This window comes from Lepisosteus platostomus, chromosome 27 (assembly GCF_059453375.1).
Source record: "Lepisosteus platostomus isolate fLepPlt1 chromosome 27, fLepPlt1.hap1, whole genome shotgun sequence".
Taxonomy (NCBI): Eukaryota; Metazoa; Chordata; class Actinopteri; order Semionotiformes; family Lepisosteidae; genus Lepisosteus; species Lepisosteus platostomus.
This window is the reverse complement of record NC_142637.1, coordinates 3,467,183-3,494,038: the sequence shown is the minus strand read 5'-3', so window position 1 is coordinate 3,494,038 and position 26,856 is coordinate 3,467,183. Positions and strand designations below refer to the sequence as shown.

General features: G+C 45.2%; 2 protein-coding genes across 5 annotated transcripts; one reads left to right on the top strand and one right to left on the bottom strand.

Moving 5' to 3' along the window:
• Positions 1–542: 542 nt before the first annotated feature.
• Positions 543–15,407, bottom strand: tmem259 (transmembrane protein 259). Of its 2 annotated transcripts, none has more exons than XM_088622370.1 (11): positions 14,347–15,407; positions 9,234–9,512; positions 8,234–8,408; positions 7,020–7,130; positions 5,485–5,607; positions 5,110–5,210; positions 4,822–4,879; positions 3,558–3,641; positions 3,345–3,477; positions 3,096–3,195; positions 543–2,574 (listed from the first exon to the last, which is right to left on the bottom strand). In XM_088622370.1, the coding sequence occupies exons 1-11, from the start codon at positions 14,560–14,562 to the stop codon at positions 1,801–1,803; spliced, it is 2,154 nt and encodes a 717-aa protein (XP_088478496.1). In that variant the 5' UTR covers positions 14,563–15,407; the 3' UTR covers positions 543–1,800. The 2 variants fall into 2 exon arrangements, with proteins under 2 accessions (XP_088478496.1, XP_088478497.1); XM_088622371.1 differs by having other exon boundaries at positions 8,288–8,408.
• Positions 15,408–15,488: 81 nt separating this feature from the next.
• Positions 15,489–25,750, top strand: med16 (mediator complex subunit 16). 3 transcript variants are annotated; one of them, XM_088622369.1, is made up of 15 exons: positions 15,489–15,952; positions 16,600–16,811; positions 17,120–17,227; positions 17,610–17,779; positions 18,233–18,664; positions 19,536–19,641; positions 19,989–20,144; positions 20,407–20,627; positions 21,624–21,830; positions 22,400–22,610; positions 22,697–22,830; positions 23,226–23,418; positions 23,558–23,774; positions 24,045–24,128; positions 25,130–25,750. In XM_088622369.1, exons 2-15 carry the CDS (start codon positions 16,673–16,675, stop codon positions 25,254–25,256), a joined length of 2,505 nt encoding a protein of 834 aa, XP_088478495.1. In that variant the 5' UTR covers positions 15,489–15,952; positions 16,600–16,672; the 3' UTR covers positions 25,257–25,750. The 3 variants fall into 3 exon arrangements, with proteins under 3 accessions (XP_088478495.1, XP_088478494.1, XP_088478492.1); XM_088622368.1 differs by lacking the exon at positions 15,489–15,952 and adding an exon at positions 16,068–16,103; XM_088622366.1 differs by lacking the exon at positions 15,489–15,952 and adding an exon at positions 16,110–16,298.
• Positions 25,751–26,856: the final 1,106 nt, after the last annotated feature.

Here is a 26,856-nt window from a genome sequence, read left to right as displayed (position 1 = left end):
TAACTGAACTAGGTATCTTTGTGTTGTTCTCTGTTAAAGACCGGAAAGATTGAGCTCTTTTGGCCTGTCAGTGCTAGACATTCCTTTAATCATGGGAATGCATCAGATTATTCTTTTCTGGCTCTTTCCAGTGCTTTCCATATCTTCTTTGTACTTATCTATCTAGAATACCTCCCAAAACAAAGATTAATGAGACCCAAGAACAGAGAGATGGGCTGACAACACAGCCTTCTTCAGAAGAAAAGGAGTGGAGAAGCAAACCAACAATTGTAAATCATAACTGACAGTTGCAAAACCGCTGTGCTCCCTCTAAACTATAGGCACAGGACATTTCTTTCCATTTTGTAAAGCCCAGTCAAATCCACTGAATTCAGTCTAATCACTAAAATAAATAAAATAAAAGAGAGATAATTCCTAAAACAAATCAAATTGCATTAATGGGAACACACTGTGCTGCAGCCAAATAAAAAAAAAGGAATCACTGTAGCAGAAAACATGCATTCTTATTTGAAATATTAGTTCATCCAAATAACACGGTAACATACCTGTAGCAAACAAATTTATTACTTATATTCAAGAAGCACAACAGCAGAGACAGGACAACATCAGAAGGGTATACACAGATTCCTGGAATTGACTTTTCTAAGAGCTGACAGGACAGGGAAATATATAAATTCTGTTTCAGGGGGGGGAACTTCCATTTGTTTTTTAGATCTGTGCAGATGCTGCAATGAACAAAAACATTTAATGATGGTCAGCCACAGCAGCCAGTGCTTATTCAACAAAGTGATCAAGTGAAAATATTTTTTCAATATAAAAACTCATAAGGGGTGGAAGGAATGATACCAAGCCATAGGTGTCTTTGTTCACCAATATCTAGTGTTTTTCCCCAAAGAGAAGGCCAACTAACTCCTAAGCTCCTAATTCTAAAATTGTTAAATTTACAGTCACTAATTTCCTCTGTACAGCTCTTCTCTCCCCTGACTCCTTAGCTCCCCAATTCTTTGGTCTAATTAGGTTAAATGGACAAAAGTTACTCCAAGAACCTAATTGCTTTACTGTGCTTTTACACAATTCAAGGATCTATGTAAATTAATTGCTGAGAGTGGGGGAAAAATAAACAAAGTCGTTAGATGAAATAAGATCTTGAGATGAAAAAAAACACACAAGCCTTGGTAGGGGGTCAAACATTGGAATATGCTACAGCAATCACACTGCTCTAGATGGTACACATTTACAATTCAATGAATGCCATATTCCTGCCAGGCGCTTCAGAAAACACAAGACATTATGCTCTCGAATTCTCTTACTAGGGCGAGCGCTGTCATCTTCTCTTTTTCAGCACATAAAAACAATGCCATCTCAGCTGATCTCATCTGTTTCAGCACCTTTATTTTTAGAATCACAATGCATGTATTTTGTTTCTCCCCGTCAATACATTCTGTCGCTGGGTCACACAATCTATGCTCTTTGTCACTGATTAAAAACTAAAGCCTTTAAATTTAGAGCTCTGCTCATGTGTCCCTCCTGGCCCATAAGAAATAGATTTTGGTAAGAATCTATCCTGACACGAATCCCCATTTTAAAACAAAAGGAAAAAAAAAGTTTAACTCCTGTTTCCACCACGAGGGAAGGAGAGGATGGCGTCTCTTCGTCCCTCCTCCCTCCCTTGTCTTCCACAAAGCCACATCCAAGAGGATCTTTGGCATCCTGTCCCCGAGCTTTTCCACACAAAGACAATGTGTTTGAAGAAGAAAGAAAAGAACAACGATAATTTAGCAGGCGGCAGTGCAGCGGAGCTCAGGAAGGAGTTGGCTGGGGGTCAGGGGGGGAAGCCCTTGAGTCTCCCTCTGCCTTGCAGTGCCAGTCCGTTTCGCTGCGCTGCGCGGCCACTGAGGCAGAGGGCTGCCCCTCTCCATCGAGGCTCCTACAGTCTAGGAATGGGTCCTGCTGGGCCCCAGTCCCTGGGACAGCAGCGAGGCCGGGCTGGGCGGCCTTGCCCTCCTGCGGGGCACTGGCTGGCGAGGGATCTTGTGAAACACTCATGGCCTGCTCTCCCAGGTCGCCCCCTCTGGCTGTGAACTCCAGCGTGACCACGCTGGCACTGCTGGCAGCGCCTCCTTCGCGGCTCTCGCTGCCTACCCGCAGGTGCGCCACCACGCTGATGCCCGCCTCCGGCACCTGCTCTCGGATGCCCTCAGTCTCCAACAGGCCCCCCCCCAGCTGTGGGGTGGTCAGAGCCTCTGTGATGATAGCAGCCGTTTCCGCCACCCAGTCCAGGTTGCCGCTCTCCCCCTGCCCCCCAGCTGCGCTCTGACTGGCCAGGCCGTTGGGCTGGGGCAGGGCATCGCCGGGGAGGCGGGGCTGCCCATTGGGGGCTGCTCTGGCTCCGGCACTGGCCCCTCCTCCCGGGCCGGGTGCGGTGCTGCTGGTAGTGTTGTTATTGAGGTTGTCCTGCAGGGTGGTCTGATTACCCTGGCCTGCCTGCTGGTTCTGAAGTAGCATCTCCTGGATCCGAATCTGCTGCAGGATGGCAGGCAGTTCGTAGTGATGGAAGAAGTAGATCATTGAGTGCTGGGAACGAAAATGTGGGGGTCAACTCACAGACAGATGAGACACATTTTAAATTGAAGTTACCAAACAGTTTTTCCATATTATCAAAATATTTGATTCTCCAAGGAATGTTTAAATCTTCATCCAAGGAACTCCCAATTCTTTCTAGCCAGCATAATTCACAGAACACTTTAAAAGCAAGGACAGCTAAACGTCTCTGATGTGTATACGTTTTAAAGTCTCAATGACAGAAGCACAATGCTGTTCCATACTAGCATAATCTTATTTTCAAGTTGCATAAATAAATTTTGAAGATTGTATTCATAATCTGTTTTTCTACTGACTCAGGGCTTGAAAAGAACATGATTTGTCCATGCTGTGATCCTGAGCTGCACCAACTCTACTGACCTACGCATGACTTTAATCATATACAATTGTCATTACCCTCATTATTCAATAGATTAAACATTCTTATCCTTGCAAAATGCCAATAAGACAATGCCTCTAACATACCTAACATCCCATGCCCCGGCCAAACCTACCTGTATGAATAGCCAGGAAGTCACAAGGGCCAGGCTACTGTACTGCCCATTGAAACGGTAGTGGTATGCATAGAATGCAAAATGATATAAATAGAAGAACCTGCAAAATATCAAGACAGAATCTCTTAGACCTTTGTGTAAAACTCTGGTCCTTCATGCGAGCTAGATGTGTTCTACCAGAGATCTCAACTTAATGATTTGCAAAAATGAAATGAAATGAAAAAGGGATCAGAGGAAGATCAGCCTTACCTGAGCCAATGGCGCTTGCTGGTGTTGGTGTGGCAGCAGATTGCATCGTACTGGTCAGCCAACCACACGATAAGAATGATGTAGAATGCAGTTGTTGTGTCATTGAAAAACTCTGACATAATTGCTTCCATGCCTAAAAAGGAGGAGAGGTTAATGCTGGACAGCCCCTCACTGGCCACGGGAAAAAAAAAGTGCAAAAATGAGGCATCTTACCAACTAGAGCCAGTATAACTGTGAGCAAAGGTGCCGCAGGAAACGCAATGGTCATGTTCATCTCCAACATCTGCAGAAGGTCCACTGGTAATTACAACAAAACAGAGCACAGGTCGCCAACTATTACAGCCGAATGAGATTTCTTTCCGGTATGTCTCCACGAAAACAGCATTGCACTGGGTTAAATATTTCAAAAAGATAGCAAAGAAAATCAAAGAAGATTTGAAATAAAACACAGATCAGCGAATAGCCATTTTTTTAGCCTGAGCTAAAAAAGCATAAAGTTAGTATTGACTTTGACCTCCCTGAGCATTACCACACAGGCATGCCAACAGAAAGATGCGATTAGTTTCTGGACAGTCTACTGTAGGATAGCCTTGCAAGTACAGCCAGCTTGCTTGTTTTAGTTATCTCTGGTGGGATTAGCGACTCTGTTTCAGATATTCTATTGGATTCAAGTCTGATGAACAAACTGGCCACAGAAAAGGCTCATCTGTTTTCTTGAAGTCTTGCCAATGTAATCCTTGTACTGTGGCATCTTGCATTGTCCTGCTAGACATCACACACTGTCACTCTTACAAGATGACAGGAACTAGAAAAACTCAAAGACCCACAAAGACCCTATTACTGTATTGCTGAGCTCAATTATCACCAGAGGTGTTGTATTAAAGGAGATTCATTCCCACACTATCCCACCTTCAACACTATTGAGTGGTTTGTATAATGATGTGACAATCCTGGGCAGGTGTGCCCGAGTCTCCCTCACAGAGCTGGTTCTTGGTTTCTGTGGACCAGTGCTGATTGCTCTGAGCAACTGGTCTCAGTAATGCCAGTAACGACCAGGTGTTAATCATTTCTCAGGTGAAACACGGACAGATTCTCTCAAGGTTGTTAAAACAGATTCTTAAACACCTCATTCTGGGCCTTTATCTGAACTCTCAAACTGAACACCTGACAATTTGATAAAATCACAGCTCACCACAGCTCTTTATGAGCTCACCATTTTCTTAGGAACAAGAAACAATACTACTGAAACAATCAACAACCTATCTTTTCACTACTTAAATGTAAAGAACTTATATGCTAAATGAAGGCACAGATTGGTGTCTTTTCCATCCGTGCCAGTGTATCACTAGTTCTTAGCTCAAATGAGCCCCAAGTAAGATTTTTCCAGCAGTCTAAAATAACTGCTTAAAGCTTTGCACTTGGATGAGCACATAAGAAAACAAGTAGAAACATAAAGTAATACTTTTGCTCGACTTACCTATGAAGACAAAGATCTGATGGTGCGAATAACGAAGTAGCATGGAGACGGACAGCGTCTGCAAGCAGATAAGAGAGAGTATTGACTTCATCCACAGAGCAAGTGCTACTGAACACAATCACCAGACAGCTCAGGTTCAGGAACTCGTTTTACAAGCTCAAGGACTGCCAAATGCGTCGTTATCGCCACCTGATATGGCACAGTCCACTCTGTGTTTACCTCACAATAAGGGTATGATTTCAAAATATGTCATTGAGAAATGAGGGCCTTGATGAATGCCTGACTCACAAAAATGACCATGATGACAAAGGCTGCCAGGTAGGAGGTCCGTGCCATCCACATGCTGACGAAGCGGTAGTGTTCCCCCGAGACCACATTGCGCAGAAATCCTGCCGAAACAGCCACGTAAACCGGGACACAAAGAGCCATCAATACACCATTTAACACTCAGACTATCGCCTGCTCACTGGCTAAGAATCCAAACCTTTCCATAACTGAATTATAACAGTTTGCTTATTTTTAAAGATCTTACTTGGATGCAATAAGGGAGTGAAATGGTACTAATCACACCATCAAAATAAATATCTCCAAATAGTGTATTAAAGACAACTATCTGCTGGCAGGCTGGTAACATAACTCAACTTGGTCCTTTGTAAGCCTTACCTTTGTTTTCCTCGTTCTCCGCCAAGGCTTTCACACTGGACATTAAAATGTCGTCATAGCCAAGGAACTCATCCAAGAGGAAACGACTAAACCCATCCCCAAAGCACTGGTCCTTCATCGGATCTACAGAACAAATATGCCGAAGACGCACGTTTCATTTCATGTACTTGACGCACTGGACTTGCACAGCACCGTTCACCAAGAGCCCCAGGAAACAAGTCCACACATGGAAACTACAGGCAAGTGCAACTGAAACCGGAAGTCTTTCCACACAAAAGGCAGTAATAGTCTGAAACACGCTACCCAGCCACACTGCGGAAGATGACACCATGACGTCTTTGAAAAATCGACTGGATGAGATCCTCTGGTCAATTAGCTATTGGTAGCCACTAGATCCATATAAAGCTGCAAAGCGTGCTTGTGCTAGCTTGTTTGGAAGACCGGACTTCAGAATTATGTTTTGAAAACTAGACTACATGAAGATGACCAATCTGAAACGCCTAACAGAAACCACTGTTTCATTTCACCCATAATTCTGTCCAGATACAGACCTAGTGTGTGAGGTGACCCTTCATTTAGGACCAAGTGATGATAATAGTAGTAAGACCAATATTTTTAACTGTCAAAAGTCCCAAAATGACTTAGTCTGTTTCTATTTACTCTTTAAGGCAAGTAAATCAGTTGCTTTTCTTTCCATAAAATAAAGTTTTATGTAATTTGATAAGAAGTATGTCATTTGCATAATTAAAACGCATGTTTAACAAAAAGGAGATTTTCTTAGATGTATATTTTTCATTAATTATTTGGAAGCTGTGTTAATAAAGGAAAAATGTTTCCCATCACTGTTATTACTTTAGGTCCTGATTCATGGGAGAACATGAACGTAATGTCTGCTCCGGGCAGGAGGCAGAATGAGAAAATGCATACAGAACTCCACCAGGAGTAATAAGTGCTTTAATGTGACTCAACTAACAAAAGAAAATGTGAGCTTCCTCCAAAACCAGAGAAACTATTACAGCCTGGTTGTTCATAATATCTACAAACGCAAAACACTGCTTTTGGGAACAAATCTCCTTCAGTGAATTCCAGCAAATTCTAAAACTTTTGTGCATCCCCATAAAACTTCCCAGATTCCCCACAAATAAAAAATAAGAACATCTGACATTTGACAAAACCCTGATCCCAGAGAGCTCCAGTTCAGCTAAGCCCTATAGGCACTTGCATTACAGTTTCTTAAAAAAAACAAACACTTGGCAGCTGTTCGGTTGAGCAAGTCAATTGTTCAATTAAGGGAAGCCTGGGCCTTTATGGCTTATATATTCCAATTGTATTGGTCACACTAAAGCAGGCTACGTAATTATGAAATCACTGATTTCTAAAGATGTGGTTCGAATAATCAAATGATTTAAAGGCTACCGACAAAGCCTGCTGGACGGGGGCTCTCCAGGACCAGGGCTGGAGGCCCCTGCAGTAGACACCTATTAAGGCAGCATACAGACCTATTACTCCCAACCAACCTCCATGTCTGCACTTACCCAAAGTGACCACCATGACAGGGATGTTAAGGCGCTGGCGGGTGGTAGGAGAGAGACGCAAGAAGCCATACTCCAGTGAATACTCCACTATATACTCCTCCTGTGGCCACACTGTAAATAACACACAGCCCTGCTCAGTCCAGCACTGCGCTCAACATCTCCCATTATCACACTACAGACAGGACTACACTATGTCCAACAGCGGCTGCCATAGTTAGACCTGCTGCAATCTTTAAAGAGCATGGCCTTCACTTTCTCTGCATGACTTCGATCACGAATGTAGCATCCCCTTTTTAGCCATGGTGCAGCTCACAAAAGGAGAATATTATAATGGTAGTAGATCTTTCTGAATTTTAAAGGCATCCTTTCCTTTGGTTACATGAAGAGGTTCAATTATTAGTGCATGTGAAATCCTATGGGAAATCTTAAAATGTCTACGGGCTGAAAAGGGATACAAGATTCAAGGTGTGCATATTCACAGAGTAAAATAGTTATTGGCACATGGGCGAGTCAAGCAGCAAGAACTCAGTCCAGGATTTCTAAAACTGTACTAAATCCTTTGTTGACAGAATTTTCAGAGCAATCAAGCCAACAAAATACTAGAGATAATTAAGCGTTCTCCATAAAAAAAATTATTTGAAAAGATAGACACAAATTTCATAGAACTAGAAAAGGGCTGGAACATCATGACATAGGCTAGATAATTATCATTCAGTATATCAACATCATTAACCTTGCTAACCCTACTGCAATTCTTGTGTCATGTTAATTTAGATTACAGCAATCATTCTTAAAAGTCTTGGAAAGAGAGGCGTAACCTCCAGACGGTGGGGGGTGTGGGGACAGAGCATACTGAAAGGAAATGAAAAACAAAGACTGGAGATGTTCAGTCACAGCGAGAACACACCCAGGATGTCAGGACATTGGAACACAAGAGGAGTGAGCTACACTTCCCCATCCTCATGAGCAATACCCTGCTAACCTCACTTCTTCATGCAAATGCCCGCAATAAGCAGCAACAGATTACTCATCAGACTGGGCAACTGTAGCACAGAGAGACCCTGGAGGCTTGCTTGCAGGGGTGAAGGCAGAAGGCACAGGGAATAGAGCAGAGGAAGTGCAGGAGTGCCCGAGGAGAAGGAGGAAGGGGCAGGAAAGGACAAGGTGGGCGTTTCTTTTAGTTTTGCACGGCGGCAAGAGCACAGATGGTTTACCTGCTCGGGTTAGCATCTCAAGCTCGGAGACTGTCTCCCTCAGCTGCTGCATACCTTTAGTGGCGGTCTGGGTGAAGGAGAGGTCCTGGCTGTCGTTGAGCACTGCTGCTTGTGTCACTGCCTCCACGCTGCTGCTGAGAGAGGGCTTCAGCCGCGGCTCGATGTCCAGCTCAAACTGCACACAGACACACGGGCGCTCAGCTCTCTGATGCCCTTTGGCCTGTGCTCGCTGTCTGCTCTCCTCCTCATACCTCACTGTCACAGGGCCACCTGCTTGCTCTACAGCGGCGCTTGCCTATCTCAGGGCCCAAGGACCTACTGAAGCTATGACTGAATCAGCATTTAATCACTTATCTCTACATTCTGCCCTGAAAATATTTTTAAACATTCTGGAGTTTAAATATGCAAAGGAAATTACAAGCCCCGCAGTAAAAAAAAAAAAGTCTAATCCAGGAAAAACTAAATTAATGTTGCATATCCTCAGAATAAGCAGAAACAACTACAGAGATCAAATCGTTCACCGAGGAGGAAAGAGTAAGAAAGCCAATTCACAGATGTGGATTATTAGGAGGTCAAGACTGGTAAAGGCCAGGGGGAAATTTGGCCAGGACAGCAGAGTGACACTCCAACTCTTTCCGAGAAACTCCCTTGGATTTTTAATAAACATGGAGAGTCAGGACTGAAGTTTAACATCTCATCCGAAGGACGAGATGTGTCCCCATCTGTATACTGGGGCATTAGGACCCACACAGACCACAGGGTGAGCTCCCCATACTGGTCCCACTAACACCTCTTCCAGCAGCAACCTTAGTTTTTCCCAGGAGGTCTCCCATCCAGGTACTGACCAGGATCACACCTGCTGAGCTCCAGTGGGCTGCCAGCTGTGAGTCACAAGGTGAAAAGGCTGCTGGCTAAAAAAAGAAAAGGCAACCCAATTCCTGGAGCCAAAGACACACACGCTGCTTACTGCCAGTTCTGGCCTCCCCCACGTTGGGCTGACCTGCACTGAGCTGTTGTCAAACATCTCCACCGTCATCTCCTCCTCCTCCTCCTCCTCCTCCACGGCGCCCAGGGCCCCCTCCGGCTCCTTGACCAGCCCCTGGAAGCTGTCCGTCTCGTAAAACTGCAGGAAGATGGGCGCCCGGCTGGAATTGCGCTGGATCTCCACCCGCAGGATGCCGTCGCGGGGCCACTTCTCCCGCACGTGTTCCAGGCAGTTGATGGGCGAGCGCGAGAAGGCGATGTGGATGTAGGCCAGGATGAAGAGGACAAACAGGGCCTAGGACGCAAGTGCCAGGGCGGAGACGGGTGAGGAGGAGGATGACAAAGGGGAGAAGGACGGTGATAAGGAGACAAACGGAAAGAGGTTGGGGAAAGCGGATAAAAAGCCAGGAACAGAAGCCACGTCGCAGCAAAGCCAAACGGGGGGGAGTGGAGATAAAGAGAAAGGCCAGATCAACAAGGCCAGAGGCAGTGGATCCAGAGCAATGAGCAGGGTGGAACAGGACAGCAGGCCGGCAGGCACAGTGACAGAGGTGGGGGGGATTGGGCATAGAAGCGCAGTTAAAAGGAGATAAGCAGGGCACAGAATGAGAGGTTAACGAAAATGAATGGTAAGTAAAGAACAGCAAAATTGAAGGGGTGGGGGGGGGGGAGAGAAAAAAATTTCAATCACAACCGTGGAACATCTTCAATCAGTTTACACCAGCTACAGGCCATTGCCTGTTGAGCACACCGAAAGTGGGACTCAGAGCAAACTTCATCCAAGGTAGAAATGCTGATCTTTACATCTATACGCCCTTCCTGCTCAGGGTTATCTTAGCTGTCCCACTGGTATGCCGACACAGTAATCCCCCAAAGTCTTTGAGTTCTAGTTTACTTTAGTGATGAATTAGTGATTTATTGAGTGCTGCATCCACGTTGGAATACAAAGGATTGAAATAATTTAACTTGAAACACAATTGAACTGGGGAACAGGACTATTTGTTACAATCAGTTGCTAAATTACCACACCAGTCTCTTCTTTCTTCAGGTCTGGCTTCAGTGCATAGCAGAGGACCAACCTTGAAAGTCAAACATTTAATTCTGCTCTAGTTTAAACAGTGCGTCTTTGGACCTTCAGCTTGCCTTTGTAGATCTCCCTTGACTAATGACAGTACATTCCTGGCTCCATCTAATGACCGCTGCCGATCTGTCAGCTACATGATCGCTTTCGTGATGCTTTGCATTTGTGCCACTCCTTCACTTCGGGTTGTTCTCCCTGCAGTCTTTATTTTATTTAGTCTGTACAGCTATGCATTTAGGACAGTCTAGTTAAAAGCCACTTAAGAAGATAATCACAGAAAAAACACTCTGCAAAAATGGTCACTCATTGTTTAATCTATGGCAAGTACCTAAAACCTAGGCCAGGAGCTGAATATTTCTGCTGGAGCTCCTCATGAAGTAGCTTTTTGCTTTGTCTGCTAGTCTTTCAGTGTTGAATAAGTTACATCGTGGCAAGAACACTAGTCTAAATCCTTCTTTTCACCATATTATAAACACAAGACTCAACGTCTCTGTAATTTTCCAGCAATGGAAATCGTAAAACCTATTATCTGACTAATGCCTCCCTACTTCTTCAAAGGAAAAAGAGGGAAAATAAACAAGCCACAAACCTTTCATGTAACACACTAGATGGCACCTGACAGCCTGATCAGACAACAATCCCTTTCTGTGCTGTGGTGCTGGAATATCATAGCAGACTGCTGAGCTCTGTCAACACTTTTGCTCCATGCACAAAACCGAAAGACTGTTCATCTGCTCTGTAAAAGTTAGCTGGAGGCTTTTGTAACAATATAGCTTGGGCACAAACGCAACTATATCATCCTATAATACCAACAGAATCACTGACAATGCAACTGTATGTTTAATTGTAAGACAAACCGCTTCAAAGCTTTTCGCTGCACTGCTCAACAGCAGGAGTGATGTGCAGTCCATTTAATCCCCTGCTTTAACTTCTGAAGCTACTGATGATAGCAATACTGGATCACAGGACATCATATTTACTGTAGGTTTTAAAATTATAGAACAGGCCTGTGTAATTAAACAGTCTCAGTACTTTTATTTTGCACCGTTTTTACCTTACTATACCTAATAATGTTAAAACATCTGCTCCAGGTGTTCCACTAAAAACAGGTAAGGGATCTAATTTATATTGCCTGTCTGGGACTTCACCCAAAGACTGTAAGTATAATCCATATTTAGCGCAATTAAAAAATAAGAATGCCTAAAGTTCTTCACATACTGTACAAAGTTTGCTCAAAACACTTCTAAAATTTATTTTTTACTGGGTAAAAATTACATGCATTGTTTGGGGCTGCTCTTTGACAAGTTATTTGGTTTTCTACCACAAAGCAGAAAAGGTAATAACTGAAGCTTCATCAATTATTCTGATTGAGTTCAGGAATTTGGTTAGTCTTTAAATCAAAACAAAACAGAAATCAGATTCCTACACAGTGCGTTCATTCACAGCTCAACACTATAACAATTTATTACCTTATGCACACATTGGATTGTGCTCAAAGCATTTGTGCTAAAAGCTTATTCAATCAATCTATACAATTCTACCATGCACCCACCTTCATATTTAATTCCCCAACATAAAGTAACTGCATGTGGGTTAGTGGTTCATGCATCCGTGAATGCTTGATTTTGTACTGCACACTGACAGCTCAGCATTGATCCCACTAATTTTGAAGCTGGTGTGAATAGGGCCATGAACCACAGAGTAGATCAATCTACTTTTTCGGTTAGTATTCCCCGACAATCTGCTGTGCACAGTCACAAACTAAAGTTACAAGCATTTATTCTCTGAAAAAATATAATTTACTAATTCAGAAGATTTTTTAACCTCTATGGCTGGACAATCCCATTTTTAGGAAGGCACTTTTAACAAGTATTCACACTTTAAGATCTAACGGAGGTGTACAACTATTTCAAATGACTCTCCTGCCAGTATGAAAATAGTGGAGGTACAAGAGCAGGACAATACAGCCACTATAGTCATCTTCAGAGCAGGTTCACCATGGAAGAGTGTTCAGTTTGCAGACAAACTGACAGACAGTGAAAGGTATCCCTTCATTCCCTTCCAGAAACCCCCAGCACAGTCCCTGTAAACCACCAGAGAATTTCATCAGACCCCTGCTTGAAAATCTACCACACTAAATCAGATTAGATTAATATTATTTATTAATGTGCACGTATTGGTGGCATCTATCAGACGTTTGCTGAACACTAGTAATCAAAGTGAAACAGCCGAGTTAAAACTGGAGATGAGAGTCCAGATATACCGAACATCCTGTGAGGTTTTTAAACATATAGCAATGAATGACCCTTTCTCCCTAGCCTCACCTGTACGCATACTACCTGGCCGCATGAATCTGTGTTTAATAAACTTTCATAAGATATCACTGATAACTACAGATTAAGAGTTTTTCTTAAACAATGAATTAATGAATGAAGGAGCCTGTATGTTAAACTGCCATCTTAGAGCAGCAGACAGGGTGTGCAGGTTTTTTTTAAATCCATTTCCATACACTGGTCTCTTCTGTCACAGTCATGTGGAACTCTTGGTGTATGCTGCTTTAGAAAAAAGAACCGAGACCTTTCATAATGGAATAATTGTACTAAATATAAAAACAGGAAGATATTGATCAAAATATAGCTTAGTGTGCAACTGTCAATTTGCTTCACTCCTTTCTAAATTTATAAACCTAAGGTCATCTCTGAAAAAAGATTTTTTTTTTAAATATCAGCAATTCTCCTTGTAGTCTCTGCTTTTCCCCACCACATAAAAACCCGAGAGCAGTTCTATTACATTTCACGGCAATTTAATATTGTCCCCAGTCCTTGCTATAGAAAAGTGCTTCATATTTATTTGGTGTAGGTTTTATATTAAGCCTCAGGTTATGTCATAATACAGGATGAAAGGAGCAGCCTAAAGGCTTTGAAAATCAGAAATGTTCTACTTAAACTGCTGCAGATCACTTGGGAACATATATAATTGTAAAACTTTCTTGGTTTGCTTTGAGCCCTTGACTTATCATTTACTTGCAGTGGCATTTTACATAATACCCCATTTCTTAGGCAAAAGGAAGTTTGCATAGATATACCCACCCTCCAAGAAAAAAAAAGTTGATTCTCCTTTTATATTCTTGTCAGAGATTGCAATGTCAACAGGGAGGTGAATCACAAATGCACCAGCTTATTTCAGTGCTCATTCCTGTTACATTTCTTCTTCTATTCAACCAAGCCTGGGGGGAATTCTAATGGCTTTCAGACAGGGGTGTCCAATTCCTGAGAACCTGCCTGGCATATTTAGGGGTTTGTTCCACTGAGGCACTCAGTTACACAGCTGGCTAAGACGTGGGATGACCCAGTTTGAGCCTACTGCAACCCAGGCAGGTGCTTTCTGCTTGATGATACTGCGACAAGCCCCGTATCTTTTAGCCTTTGCGAGAAGTTTGGTTTGTTAAAACTGCAGAGCCAGATGAGGGCCTGTCAAGCTTGGTGGATTTGATCCTACTGCCGCCCTACGTCAGACTTTCAAAGCAGGCATCTCATACACTTACAATCAAGCTATTATGCTGGTGCCGAGGCATGTTAAGAATGTGTGACCACTTGTGTTTACCAATTAGTGTGTATCATTGCAACTGCAGGCATGTCCAAAAGCCCTGGAAAGGAACTATTGTACATTTAAAAAAAAAAACCATCACCACTGAAACCATGCCACGTTAGATTAAGATGGTCGCGGTTTCAGCCTTTTTTTTAGAAAATAATCAAATCTGCTAGGAGGCTAAGAGAAACGTGCACAGGCCATTCTCCTTCCAACCTCTGCAAATGGCATGAGCCCAGAGCAAGACTCAAAAGGAGTTTGTGGCAAACGTAAAAACGGGCCTCGATTTTTCACCATCTCCCAGACCACGGGGGACTCCCTTGTAAAAAGCGGCCGAGGCCTCAACTACAGGTTTCGCCAGGCGAAACGGCGTCAGGGGGTGGCGAGGCTACAGCTGCGTTTGTACTTGAGCAATGGAACTGGGAGTTCCGGCATGCAAACCCGGGTGCCTGAGCCTTACCTTCAAGAGGACAAAGAACTCGAAGATCCTTCGGAAAGACGGGGGGAAAAGCCTGGCGTAGGTGACTGCCATTTTAAAGAAGAGGGCGTGAAACAGACGGTCGCGGACATTGATAAGCGGGTTCTGATTGATATTGGGGTTCCGTATTCGGTTGGCCCCGCCATTGTTATTTATGGGGTTGTTGTTGTTGTTGACGTTGCCCTGGTTGTCAGACATGGTCGCGGAGCGGTCGGCGACAAATTCCAAGTTGAAACTGAAGCTGGAGGCGAAAGATCCCGGAAGATTTGAAAACCGCCCCCCTCGCTCGGGCTGCGTGCGTTTTCTTTTTTCCCCCCTGTACCACTCGCACGGACGAGGCCGACGACGACGACGCCGCCGCCAGGCTGCTCAAATAAACAAGCCCTGGCTTTCAGCGGGATATAGTCCACTCGCCCCCTTCCGACACCATTTCTCGGACCGCCGATGAACGAAACGAAAAAAAAAAATCACGCCGACCGAGTAGGGGTGCCGTAATAGGGGACGTTTCTCAAGATACAAAATCAAAAATGCGAAGAAAAATGTCTTTCACTCCCAGCCTACTATAAAAGCCTGTCCCAGTGGCCTAAGGAGTAACCATATGTCCACATTCTTTACTCAATCATCGCAAACCCACACAGCCGCGGAACTCCCCCGCATCTTTGGGGTATCCAGCCCCTACTGAAAAACAACTGAAAACAGTGTCCTTATGCGTTTTGCTTTAAACTGCTATATTTCGAAAGTACTGATGTTTCCGTGCTGCTGTACTGACTAAGGCAACGACAGCGGTGTCGCAAGCTCACTAGTGCCCCGGCTCTCGGACTAGGCTCCCCGCTTCCCTCTCTGTTGCCGACGTCGGAGGCGCCGCGGTTCCGTCGCTGGCTCAGGGATTTTCTGTTTCTGCTTGTTGTTTTCCTTGCCCTGTTGCTGTTGCTGCCATTTTCTATACTCTGGTTTCTCTCTGGCTACCACGGGGAAAAAAAAAAACACACACATACACATATAGCCCTAAGAGGAAACGCGCTGTACGTGGAGCAGAAAGAGGGACAGTGGCCGCTAGAGGTGGGAGGGCTACATTTAAATCAGTCTGTTCGTTTAGGATTTGAGCGATTTACTGTGCTGTTTAAGCGGCCGTTTTCACGATCGCCGGATTAAACACAAAATCCTAACTGAGCGCTATGTGTTGCTGCCGTTAATAATAATAATAATAATACACGAAAAGCTGAATTCGTGTTGAGCGTCGTAATAAAAAAAAGGGGATATCCTGTAGCTGTTCGTTGTGTTGAACACTTGTTTTTTTATGGTTAAAACGTCACGTTTGTTCCAATGGACCTGAAAACTCCGCTGAAGGACGACTTTATTTAGTTCAGAAAATTGTTTACGTTTCCTAATTATTCGTATTTTGCAAATCTTGTTCAGTTTTCCAACAATACCCGCAAGCGCTTTATGAAAGATCGGGCCCTTTAAAACCACGACAATAACAGTTGACGCGAGAAGGGCTTTGCCCGTCGTAGTCGCCTTGGTATGTGCCTCAAATTCCCCACCTTGAGAAACAAAACAAAGTGAAAACGGAGCTTTCGTTGCGTTTAAGGTATTTATGCTAAAATATAGCCGTTCTTGATTATTACAACAAGAAAGGAATACGACGTCCACGTAGATTTTAAAGCTTGCCTGTTTGTAATAATAACAGGCATATTGATGGACTCCTCACTTAATGAGAGTGGGGTCCTTCCGTATTTTTGGTAAAGCTGCTTCTCAAATTGTAAAGATGTGTTTTTAAGGATAAATTAAACCTTATGTTGTGTGGGAGCAATGTTGTGTCTTGTTAGTTTTGTATTTTTTTACTTTATAAAACAAGAGAGATTTGTGGTTATTGGTTCTTTTATCTTCCTTTTGAGAGACATCTAGAACCGCCGGCGTGTGGGCATGATTAACCGGTAGCTAATACTGTAGTTCTTGATTTAGTTAGTGTATACAACTTGTTATATTTTCATAAAGTTTGGTGAATGCATATGTTTTGAGCATTTACGTGACGTGAATTAGGGTTGTTTTTTAAGATTATGCATAAATGTAAGATGGAATACTCAAATTCACACATTGACGGGTTATACTGAGCTAGATTTTGCAACAGTAAACGTTGATTAATATTCGTAATGATAAGCTCTAATGATCAAAACTCTAAGCGCTTTCAGTGATGTCTGTTTAATCATATCTGTTATTGGCATGTTTCTACTTTAGGCTGGAAGTGTGTAAAATTGTTTCAAGAAGAAAACCTTGACACCGCAGTGAAGGACAACCCCATGAGCGAAGGATGGATATTGCCTACGTGTGTGAGTGGGAGAAGAGGCCTAAAAGCAATCACTGCCCCTCTATCCCTCTTGTGTGCGCCTGGTCCTGCAGAAACCTCCTCGCCTTCACTACTGACCTCAAAAATGAGGAAGAAGAAAAGGGTAAGCAGGCTAGCCCTGTCAGAAATATAACCGATTCGCCCTGAAGCCAACCTAAACTGTACAGAATTGCAGGTTTTGCTTTCTCATCACTTCTTAATCGACTGTGAGACCTGGATCTTGTGTTGAACTGTTTTGTTAAGTAGATCTGTGTTTTGCATGTTTTTCACACTGTGTTCAAAGGCCTCGGCAAAACTCTTACTTCATGACAGCATCTCCTACGGTCTTTGTTTAAGCCGTGGGTTTGTGAGACAGCTGAGAAAGCCGTTTCTGCCCCTGTGCAGAGTAAGTTAAGGAGATCTGTTTTTCAGACCTGACCCACATGATTCACATCATTGACTCCGAGCATCCATGGGACGTTTATTCGATCAATTCGGGACACACTGAGGTCATTTCCTGTCTGGAATGGGATCAGTCAGGTAAGTCTGTAGGTTGCAGCCCTAAAAAAGTAGCTGATGCAGGTGGGCTAAATTGAAAATGATTTGCTCATTACGTCAAGATTTAAAATGTCCCTGGAAAACTCTCACATGTGGCTTAGGAGTTGCTAAGATGTGTTGTCAGACAGAAGGTTTGTTACTGATGTCAAATGTCATGATTACGTCTTGTCTGCAAAAAACTAAAGTCTACATTACAGTTGATATGATAACACACTTTAATCTTTTAACCAAAACATACAAAGTTTGCCTTAATTGCGGATGAGTGGATCAGATGATCTTTGAGGTGTCTCTTATTATGGGATTGTTTTGTGATGGTAGCCGAGTGTAATGAGTGAGCTATGTCCATGTGGCTGCGGCTGTGCAGGCTCCCGGTTGTTGTCGGCTGATGGGGACGGGCAGATTAAGTGCTGGGCGATGACAGAACACCTGGTGAACAGCTGGGAGAGCACGCTGGGTAGCGCCGTGGAGGGCGACCCCATTGTAGCCCTGTCTTGGCTGCACAACGGAGTCAAGCTGGCACTGCACGTGGAGAAGGTAAGGTGGGAGCTTAATTCTCCCATTCCTGTGTATTGTACTTGAATTACTGAAAAATCAAAATCTAAACCATTGTGTTCTTGACGGAATCATTGCCCACAAAAGGTTTCCTTTGTGGTGAGACTACACGGACGCAGGTGGAAATCCTCAGGAAATACAAAGATGCCAGCCAGGAACGGGCACACACATGTTTTAAACGAAGTCTGAAGCAGGTTAGGCGATACGATCTGGTCATCAGATGATCATGTAAAACAATTCTCAGATGATGCTGGAGTCCAATCCTGGGCCTTGCCGTGGTTGCCGCGCTGAGAACCTCTTTGGCGTAGGAGACAGTGTAGCATCTCGCTGAGGAAGGGAGGCCGATGCCAGGGGCTGCTTCGCTGTGGATATCAATGCAGATTCCAAAGTTTTATTTTCGTGGACCGGATGACTAAACCACCTCGCTTCCCACAGTCGGGCTCCACGAACTTCGGGGAGAAGTTCTCCCGGGTGAAGTTCTCCCCCTCGCTGACGCTGTTCGGCGGGAAGCCCATGGAGGGCTGGATGGCGGTGACGGTGAGCGGCCTGGTGACGGTGTCGCTGCTCAAGCCCAACGGCGCGCTGCTGACGGCCAGCGAGAGCCTGTGCCGGCTGCGGGGCCGCGTGGCGCTGGCCGACATCGCCTTCACGGGCGGGGGCAACATCGTGGTGGCGGCCACGGACGGCAGCAGCTCGGCGCCGGTCCAGTTCTACAAGGTGTGCGTGAGCGTGGTGAACGAGAAGTGCCGCATCGACACCGAGCTGCTGCCCTCCCTCTTCATGCGCTGCACCACCGACCCCGCGCGCAAGGACAAGTACCCTGCCGTCACCCACCTGAAGTTCCTGACCAGGGAGAACTCTGAGCAGGTGAGCGTGGCCGCCGAAGCTTTCTTTACAGCTCGGGTTTGTGTCAGAGCCGCTATTAATTGTTCTTTCGTTTTATCCGTCTGTCCTAAGATAAGATAAGATCACTTTATTGGCCCTATACAATTCCTTGCATTAGGAATTTGTCTTTTCGCAGACCCCAACTTGCTCTCCATGAGACACACAGACCGGGAGAGAAGCTGGGGGTCAGAGCGCAGGGTCAGCCATTTATACGGCGCCCCTGGAGCAGTTGGGGTGAAGGGCCTTGCTCAGGGGCCCAACAGAGTAGGATTCCTCTGCACGGCCGGGGGATGCGAACCAGCAACCTTCCAGCCACAGGCACAGATTCCCGGCCACAGAGCCACCACACCTCCCTCAGCTACTGATCTTCATTTTATCTTCTAATTTTCATTCCAAGCTGGCCTCTTAAATACTTCGTTCCACTCAGTTGTTCACTTTAGTCTGTTTTCTAACAGCTTCATCTGATTCCCTGGTGAGCCTCAGTCCTGCAGATCTTGTAGGTACACTTTATCTCTACAGGCCTGGAACAATTTTACTGCTAGTAGTTAAACAGGTGTGGGTTCAATTGAGTAACTTAGAGCTCATTGAGAACAAAAATCAGAATCCTTCAGACTCTGGGGTCCTCACTGAACACCCATCCATCCATTTCTAACAGCTTTTTCCAATTCAGGGTCATGGGGGAGTCATGGTTAGCAACTGGCACAAGGAAGGGTACAGCCTGGATGGGACGCCAGTCACACACAGACACACAAACACTCGCACCAGGGCCAGTTTTCCTAGAAGCCAGTTAGCCTGCCTGTATGTTTTTGGACTGTGGGAGGAAACCCATGTTTGACACTCCTTGGTCTTTCAGGTGCTGTTGTGTGCATCCAGCCAGCTGGGCAGCATTGTGGAGTGCTGGTCACTACGCAAAGAGGGGCTTCCTGTCAACAACATTTTCCAGCACCGCTCTCCTGTCGGTAGGTCAGACCATTTGTGTTCTCTTTCTTTGCCATGTGAAGTTAGGGAGCTCTTCGGCAATGTGTCCTATTATAAGCCTTTCTCAATCATTCCACTGCATACAATGGGTTTTTATAGCCCATTATCAGCTAGTTAAAAACTGGTTGTCTATTAAAGAAGTCCTTGACTATCTAAAGTATTTAGCTGAAGGTATATTTGTGGTATTTGTCTTTGTGAATATAGAAAATATAGAAAAATGTGTGAACAGTGCACCGTGGTAAATTTTCTGAATAGAATCCCGTTCTTTCATTCCGTTTGAAAATGGTCATTTAACAGAACGGAACCCTTTTCTTCCTCTATCCCGCAGTGGGAGAGAAGCAGCCCATGATCCTCAAGTGGCGCATCCTGTCTGCCACCAACGACCTGGACCGTGTCTCTGCAGTGGCGCTGCCTAAACTGCCCATCTCCATCTCCAACACCGACCTCAAGGTGGCCAGCGACACGAAGTTCTGCCCTGGCCTCGGTACGGACATGGCCCGCTGCGTTGGGTTCTGAAACTCCCGATGTCGGTTATCAATTCAACGTGCCCACAAATTTCATTTTTCAGTTTTGTTTAACTTAGGTGCAATTAGGTGTAATTAGAAGAATTTTGAAAAAGATGCACTGTAATCTGGTGGGTTTTTTTAGGTTCCTCGCAGAAATTCCATTCTTGCACGACTAATGTACATGCACATAAAGCTGCAGGACCTGTTTTTGCAAATCTCGCATTGTGTCTGGCCGAGCAGGTCTGGCGCTGGCCTTCCACGACGGCAGCATTCACATCCTGCACCGGCTGTCACTCCACACCATGGGCGTCTTCTACGGCTCCTCCTCCAGCAACCCCCAGCGCGTCGGCGAGGAACCCGCCCTCAAGCGGCAGCGCGGGGGCGGCCCCACCACGCACTTCAAGGCCCTGCAGTTCTCCTGCACGTCGCTGGCGCTGGTGGGCGTGGACAACCATGGCAAGGTGCGCTCGGGCAGCAGTGCCTTCTGCAGGCGGCACGGTGGCGCAGGGGCCAGCATGGCTGCCTCACAGCGCTGGGGCCCCGGGTTCGATTCCAGACCTGGGGTGCTGTCTGTGTGGAGTTTGTATGTTGTCCCTGTGTCCGTGTGGGTTTCCTCCCACAGGCATACTGGTAGGTTAATGGGCATGTGTGTTTGTGTCTGTGTGTGCCCTGTGATGGGCTGGCATCCCATCTAGAGGGTACTCTGCTTTGTGCCTGTTGCTTGCAGGCATAGGCTCCAGCTCCCCCACAACCCTGAAATGGATGAAGTGGTTAGGAAATTGATGACTGACCAGCACTTTCATGCAGCATTCATCCTGGAATGATTAGGCCCCAACAAGCATGTGGTTTGAACACAATGTTTAATTTGAATCTGCAACTGGACCTTGCCTTTATAGCAGAACAACTCAAGTGCTTGATGAAGCCCAGATAAATCACTGACAACACTGGAAATATAGCCATTTGGGGGGTGAAATACAGTAGAATTTAGTGGCTACATAGCCCCAGCCTGATTTGATGTAAGAAAAGCTTGAAACGGCTAGTGAGTCAGGAAGTGGGGTTTAAATGTACTGGGCATCAAAAGAAATTCATCACTATTTATACGTTTATCTCTATAATATAATGAAGAGCATGGATTTATACACATGCTACCAGCCTGTGGATTTCACAGTAGACACCTGTTGACTGCAAAATGTTCATTAGAATAATTTACCCATCTAGTGTGTTGAATAAAATGTCAATGCAGCTGCTTCAACAAGATTGTAGTTTTCCCGATAACAGTTTTAGAATTTGTTGCAGTTAAGTGGTTTCTTTTTATGCTCAGTTGTTATTGTAACACATACAGTATATGGCTATCCTGATGTTGTGCTTGTCTGATTGACATTATTTCTGTGTGGTTGTCATGGGTTTTATAAGCTCTTCCTTGCTGAGGAGCTGTGACTCCCCTCTCTATATTTCAGCTGCACATGCTACGGGTGTCCCCATCCATGGGCCAGATGCTGGACATAAACACCCTGCTGCGCCACCTCTTGTTCCTGCTGGAGTACTGCATGGTGACGGGCTACGACTGGTGGGATGTGCTGCTCCACGTGCAGCCCAACATGGTGCACAATCTGGTGGAGAAGCTGCACGAGGAGTACATGAGGCAGAACCAGGCCCTGCAGCAGGTGAGAGGTCATCCCCCTTCTGCAGAGACTCTGCACACCCCGGTTCTTACTGCCTAATTTAACAGTGCTTGCCTTCAAGCTCATTCATTTGTCAGGGTGACTGTGCCTTTACAACTTCAAATACCATCTCATCTGTCAGCATTTAAATACAGTTACGTGCAGCTCGAGCCTAAATGTGTACGCTGAGGAACGCTTGGCTTCTCATTGACAAGTCAGCTGAAGACCTTTAGTACAATGAAAACTGCACAGAACATTAGTTCTAATGAATCTGCATGGATTTCATACTGTGGTCTCTGTAATTGCATTGCATTCAAGCATCTGTCAGTCCTTTGTTTCTTAGCATATCTAGAATAATATTTGCTTGTATCTTAGTGTTGAATTCCACTATGTCATGACTGATCCTTTCAGTTATGCTTTGGAGCTGTATGACAAGATGTGATCATGTGCTGTCTTGTGCTCTCCATGGCTGTCTTGATATGTTTGCATGCCTTGTAAGGTTGTTTTATTCTGCCAGATAGTCATGATTAGCACATCCCAAAGCGCAGTACGTTCCGGTTGTGGTTCCTCAGGTGCTGTCTACGCGAGTTGTGGCCATGAAGGCGTCCCTGTGTAAACTGTCCTCCGCCACGGCGCCCAGGGCCTGCGACTTCCACGCCAAGCTCTTGCTCATTGCCATCAGCTCCACCCTCAAGTCTCTGCTGAGACCTCACCTCCTCAACACCCCTGACAAGAGCCCTGGGGACCGGCTGGCTGAGATCTGTGCCAAGAACACCGACACGGGTGAGGCCCCGAGCTTCTCCCTTGTGCTTGTCTGGGTGCAGCGAACGTCTCGGCTTTGACATCTCTCCCCATGCGTGTGTCGTTAGACATCGACAAGGTGATGATCAATCTGAAGACGGAGGAGTTCGTGCTGGACGCTTCTACCCTGCAGTCGCTCCAGCAGCTCATCCAGTGGGTGGGAGATTTTGTGCTCTACCTGCTCGCCAACCTGCCCAATCAGGTGATTTCATCCACCCACGCAAATCAGCACTTTTCCTAACATTTTAGCAGTTCAGCACATTTATTCAAAAACCGGTAGTCCCTTGCTACCTAGTGCCTTGATATGTGTTCCAGGCAAACCTGTTTGGTTCCTTTAGCTTAGTTCAAGCTGGTGAGGTAGTGCTCGTTCAGTTTCTGCAATTAACCAATTAGTATCCCATGTCTTTTACCACTGATGTGTTTAATCATAATAAGGAAGCTTCACGGGAAAATAATGGAGTGCTTTGCCTGTGAAAGCTTAATGACAACAGCCCAGCTACTTCTCACAGTAATGTGCTCCCAGCTAAGGTGTTTTTGGCAGCCAAGCACTTGCAGTGGATCCTAACTGTCCTTCTCCCATCCGTCCTCCTGCTCCAGGGATCCATTGTCCGTCCTGGTTTCGGGTTTCTGCGGGACGGGGCCTCTCTGGGGTTGCTGCGCGAGATGATGGTGGTGATCCGGATCTGGGGCCTGCTGAAGCCTGGCTGCCTGCCGATATACACCGCCACCTCCGACAACCAGGACAGCATGTTCCTGCTCTTCCGCCTTCTCACCAAGCTCTGGCTCTGCTGTACGAGTTGTGCTCCTTCTCAGAAGTCTAAACTTCCTTTTAGCCCATTTGATTAAGAAACCCAGACAAGCTACTTGCCTGCAAGCGCTCTGACGTCCTGAAGTAAGTCAGGATGATTTGTGTGTTTCCTGCCTGGCAGCTCGAGATGAGAGCCACCCACAGGAGCCGGACGAACCTCTGATCGACGAGTGCTGCCTGCTACCCAGCCAGCTGCTGGTGCCCGCTATGGACTGGCTTCCTGTCAGCGATGGCATCATCTGCAAACTGCAGGGCAAGCACCCCCTGCGCCTGCAGTTCGGGAAGCCCTACAGCTTGCCAGGGCTCAACTCGGGCACGCAAGTGGAGATTTTCACAAGGTAAGAAGATCGCGCTATTAAAAAAAAATAATACTGGTTTTCGCGCAAGAGCAATAAAAACGAATATCGTTGTACTTTTTTTTGTCCCTTTCCATTCACCGAAACCGCTCTATGCTAGTTAAGTCTAACTTCCATCTCCAGAGATGGAGAAAGGAATTATCATTATAGTGAATTATCATTTTAAATGTAAAAGCTTCTTAAGCGCGAAATTCCAGGTATACTGTATCCTTCTATTCCTTTGCAAAACCCTGATCGGTTTTCTGTTGGCAGGACCCCTGGATCACAAAGGATGGATAATCTGCGCTGCCTGCACATGGGCGTGTGTCCCACGGAAGACAGCAAGGCCTGCACCAGGTAAAGGGCTCCTCAGCCAGAGGGGCTGACATCCAGCTCCCTTCCTGTGCAGTCAACTCCGCAGTCAGATTTGTACACAGCCATCTTTTGATCAAAGATGTCCTGGCCAGATTTCCCCCTGGTCTTTACCAGTCATCTCCATCTTTGAACTGGCTTCATCACTCTGCTCTCCTCCCCACTGATGATAGCTGATGTGTGGCGAGTGAGTGATTTGGCTGTCGTCGCATCATCCAGGTGGGGCTGCACACTGGTGGTGGAGGGGATCCCCATTACCTGTAAAGAGCTTTGAGTGGAGTGTCCAGGAAGGTGCCTTAAGTGTATTATTATGTACAGAAACGCATTGCTGCGTCTAAGGGGACATTTTTTTTGCCCCCTTATCTTGTAATTAAGGACTTTACAGCTGAAATGTTGCGTTACTTTTTTTCTCTTTTCAGCATGGAATAAATAAAGAGGAAAAAAATGTAACACAACATTCCGGCTGTGAAGCCCTCACAACCAAAACGTTGTGTTTCTTTTCTTCTCTTTTCAGCATGGAATAAACCTTTAACGTATTCCTTTGCAGCCTACGCGTGCTGACGTAGCTCCCTACTTGATATAGGTATTATGCGACAATTGTGCTATCGCGTGAGCACATAAAGTAGGCGAGAATCACTAAGTCATAATTATGAGAGAATTTTCTTGGAATTATGAGAGAATTATCTCGTAATTATGAGACAAGGATGTGAGGGTTTTTTTTTTCTCCTTGGTGGCAGCGATGCGCTTCCGTAATTATGAGCATTTTACAGATAATAATAATAATAATAGTCCAGTTAATAAGAATAAATGAGCCAAGAGAGTTGGAGAGTATAACACTGACTGGAAGGCTCCATACTTGACCTCTTGTAGCCACGTCGTGCTGGAGTCCTTGCCCTGGCCGTGGGCACCGCGGCTCTCTCCCTCTCTCGGTCACGCCGCGCTCCGCCGTGGGCGGGCTCACGATGCTGCCGTGCTCTGCCCTGCAGGTGCGGCTGCGTCACCATGCTGCGGTCTCCCAACAAGACCACGGCCGTGAAGCAGTGGGAGCAGCGCTGGATCAAGAACTGCCTGTGTGGGGGGCTGTGGAGGAGGATCCCCACCACGGTCTCCTGAGAGCACTGAGCCGCCACGCTCATTTTGAGCCGAAGAGGGACTGGAGGGGAGGTTCATACCACCACAGACCCTAGCCAACCCCCTTGCCTAAATGCTCGGTGATGTGCTTTCTCTATGAGTGGATGATCTCTGAATTCTCCAGTAGAGGTTGTATGTAGGTGAATGGGCACAGCTTTCTTTGTGAAAGTTATAAACGGTAGTGAAAAGAAAACAAAATTTTACATCTGGAATCTAAAAAAAAAAAAATCTTTCGTTCTGCATTTTGGGGGGACTTCGGGATGAGACCCCTTCAGGCTACACCCTCCTGTTCAATCAAAGTCAAAGAAACCTCATAGCACGTCGCCTCTCTACAGAGGACACCTGGCTCCAAAGCCCGACAACTTGTATCAAACTGAACCAGCAATTCTCTGTATTGAAGAAGTACCAGGGATTGTTACTAATGTGATCATGTGATTCTTTTGTAAATAAAACTCTTGTCTTTTTTTTTCTATAAACCTCTCTCCAGTATGTTCATTTCTCATAATGAAATTTTCATCTTTGCAATTACAACAAGTCACCACTGTGTGGCAGGAGATATCTCTTGAGGGCAGCAGAGCTTGGCCATGGTATGGACTCCCATGAAAATAGGTAGACTGTCTTAGGGAAGTTCAATTTTATTTTGAAAATCTGAAATTTAATCTGGCAAAATGTATTTTGTTTGATTGTTTACCCAAGAATCAACTAATATGCAGCATGCATTTCTCCTTAATTATGTACAGTATTTGCATATTGGAGGAAAAAAGGTCTCATGGTCTTTCAAGCAAAGCCATCCATCATCATGGAGGTGTTTTGTTTGTGGCTTCAAGGGTCTTCCCAGGCTGCTATGGTTTCCTCCCACTTCCTCAGACAGGCTGGTTGGGTTAAATGGTAACATTCTTCTCGAGTAAGAAGAAATCAAAGTGCTCCAGGCAGGCCTGACTATTTGAGAATAATTGCTGAGTAAAATTAATGTGTAAACAAAGGGCTGCAGTGTTAGTTAAGGTTGATCTATGTGCCTAAGGGGATGGATTAATCCCTGGTATTTGATAAAATCACTGTCCCTCATTCTTCATACTAACACCTCCCTTATCTCTACCTCATCCTAACACTGGGAACTCCCCTATTTGAGCATGATAGATCTTTAACACTGATTGCACCTGCTGTAATGCTAGCATGCTTGGTATTGCTTACCAAATGAATGCAGTTGAGATAAGTAGTTCATATTATTGCTTAAAAGTAAGTTGACCCTTGGTTGCATGGGAAGTGAATTTCTATTGTGCATGGAAGACAATTAATATCTACAGTATGTCCCTATCTTTGTAACAGAACACTTTACAAAAATTTCTGTGAGAAATTAAAAATCAGTTTGTACCACTAGCCATACCTATTATTTTAAGGGAGTACTCATTTCCCTAATTTTATTTCTTAATTGTCATTTTGCTAGCTGTGAGTTGGCAGCTATCTTACGTGGCAACTGGTACGTGCATTAAAATGTATTTTATTGTCACCATGCCATTCAGTTTACTTACAACTGAAACACACTCAAGTTTTACCAGGGGTGAAGACTGATTTCTGGTCAAGA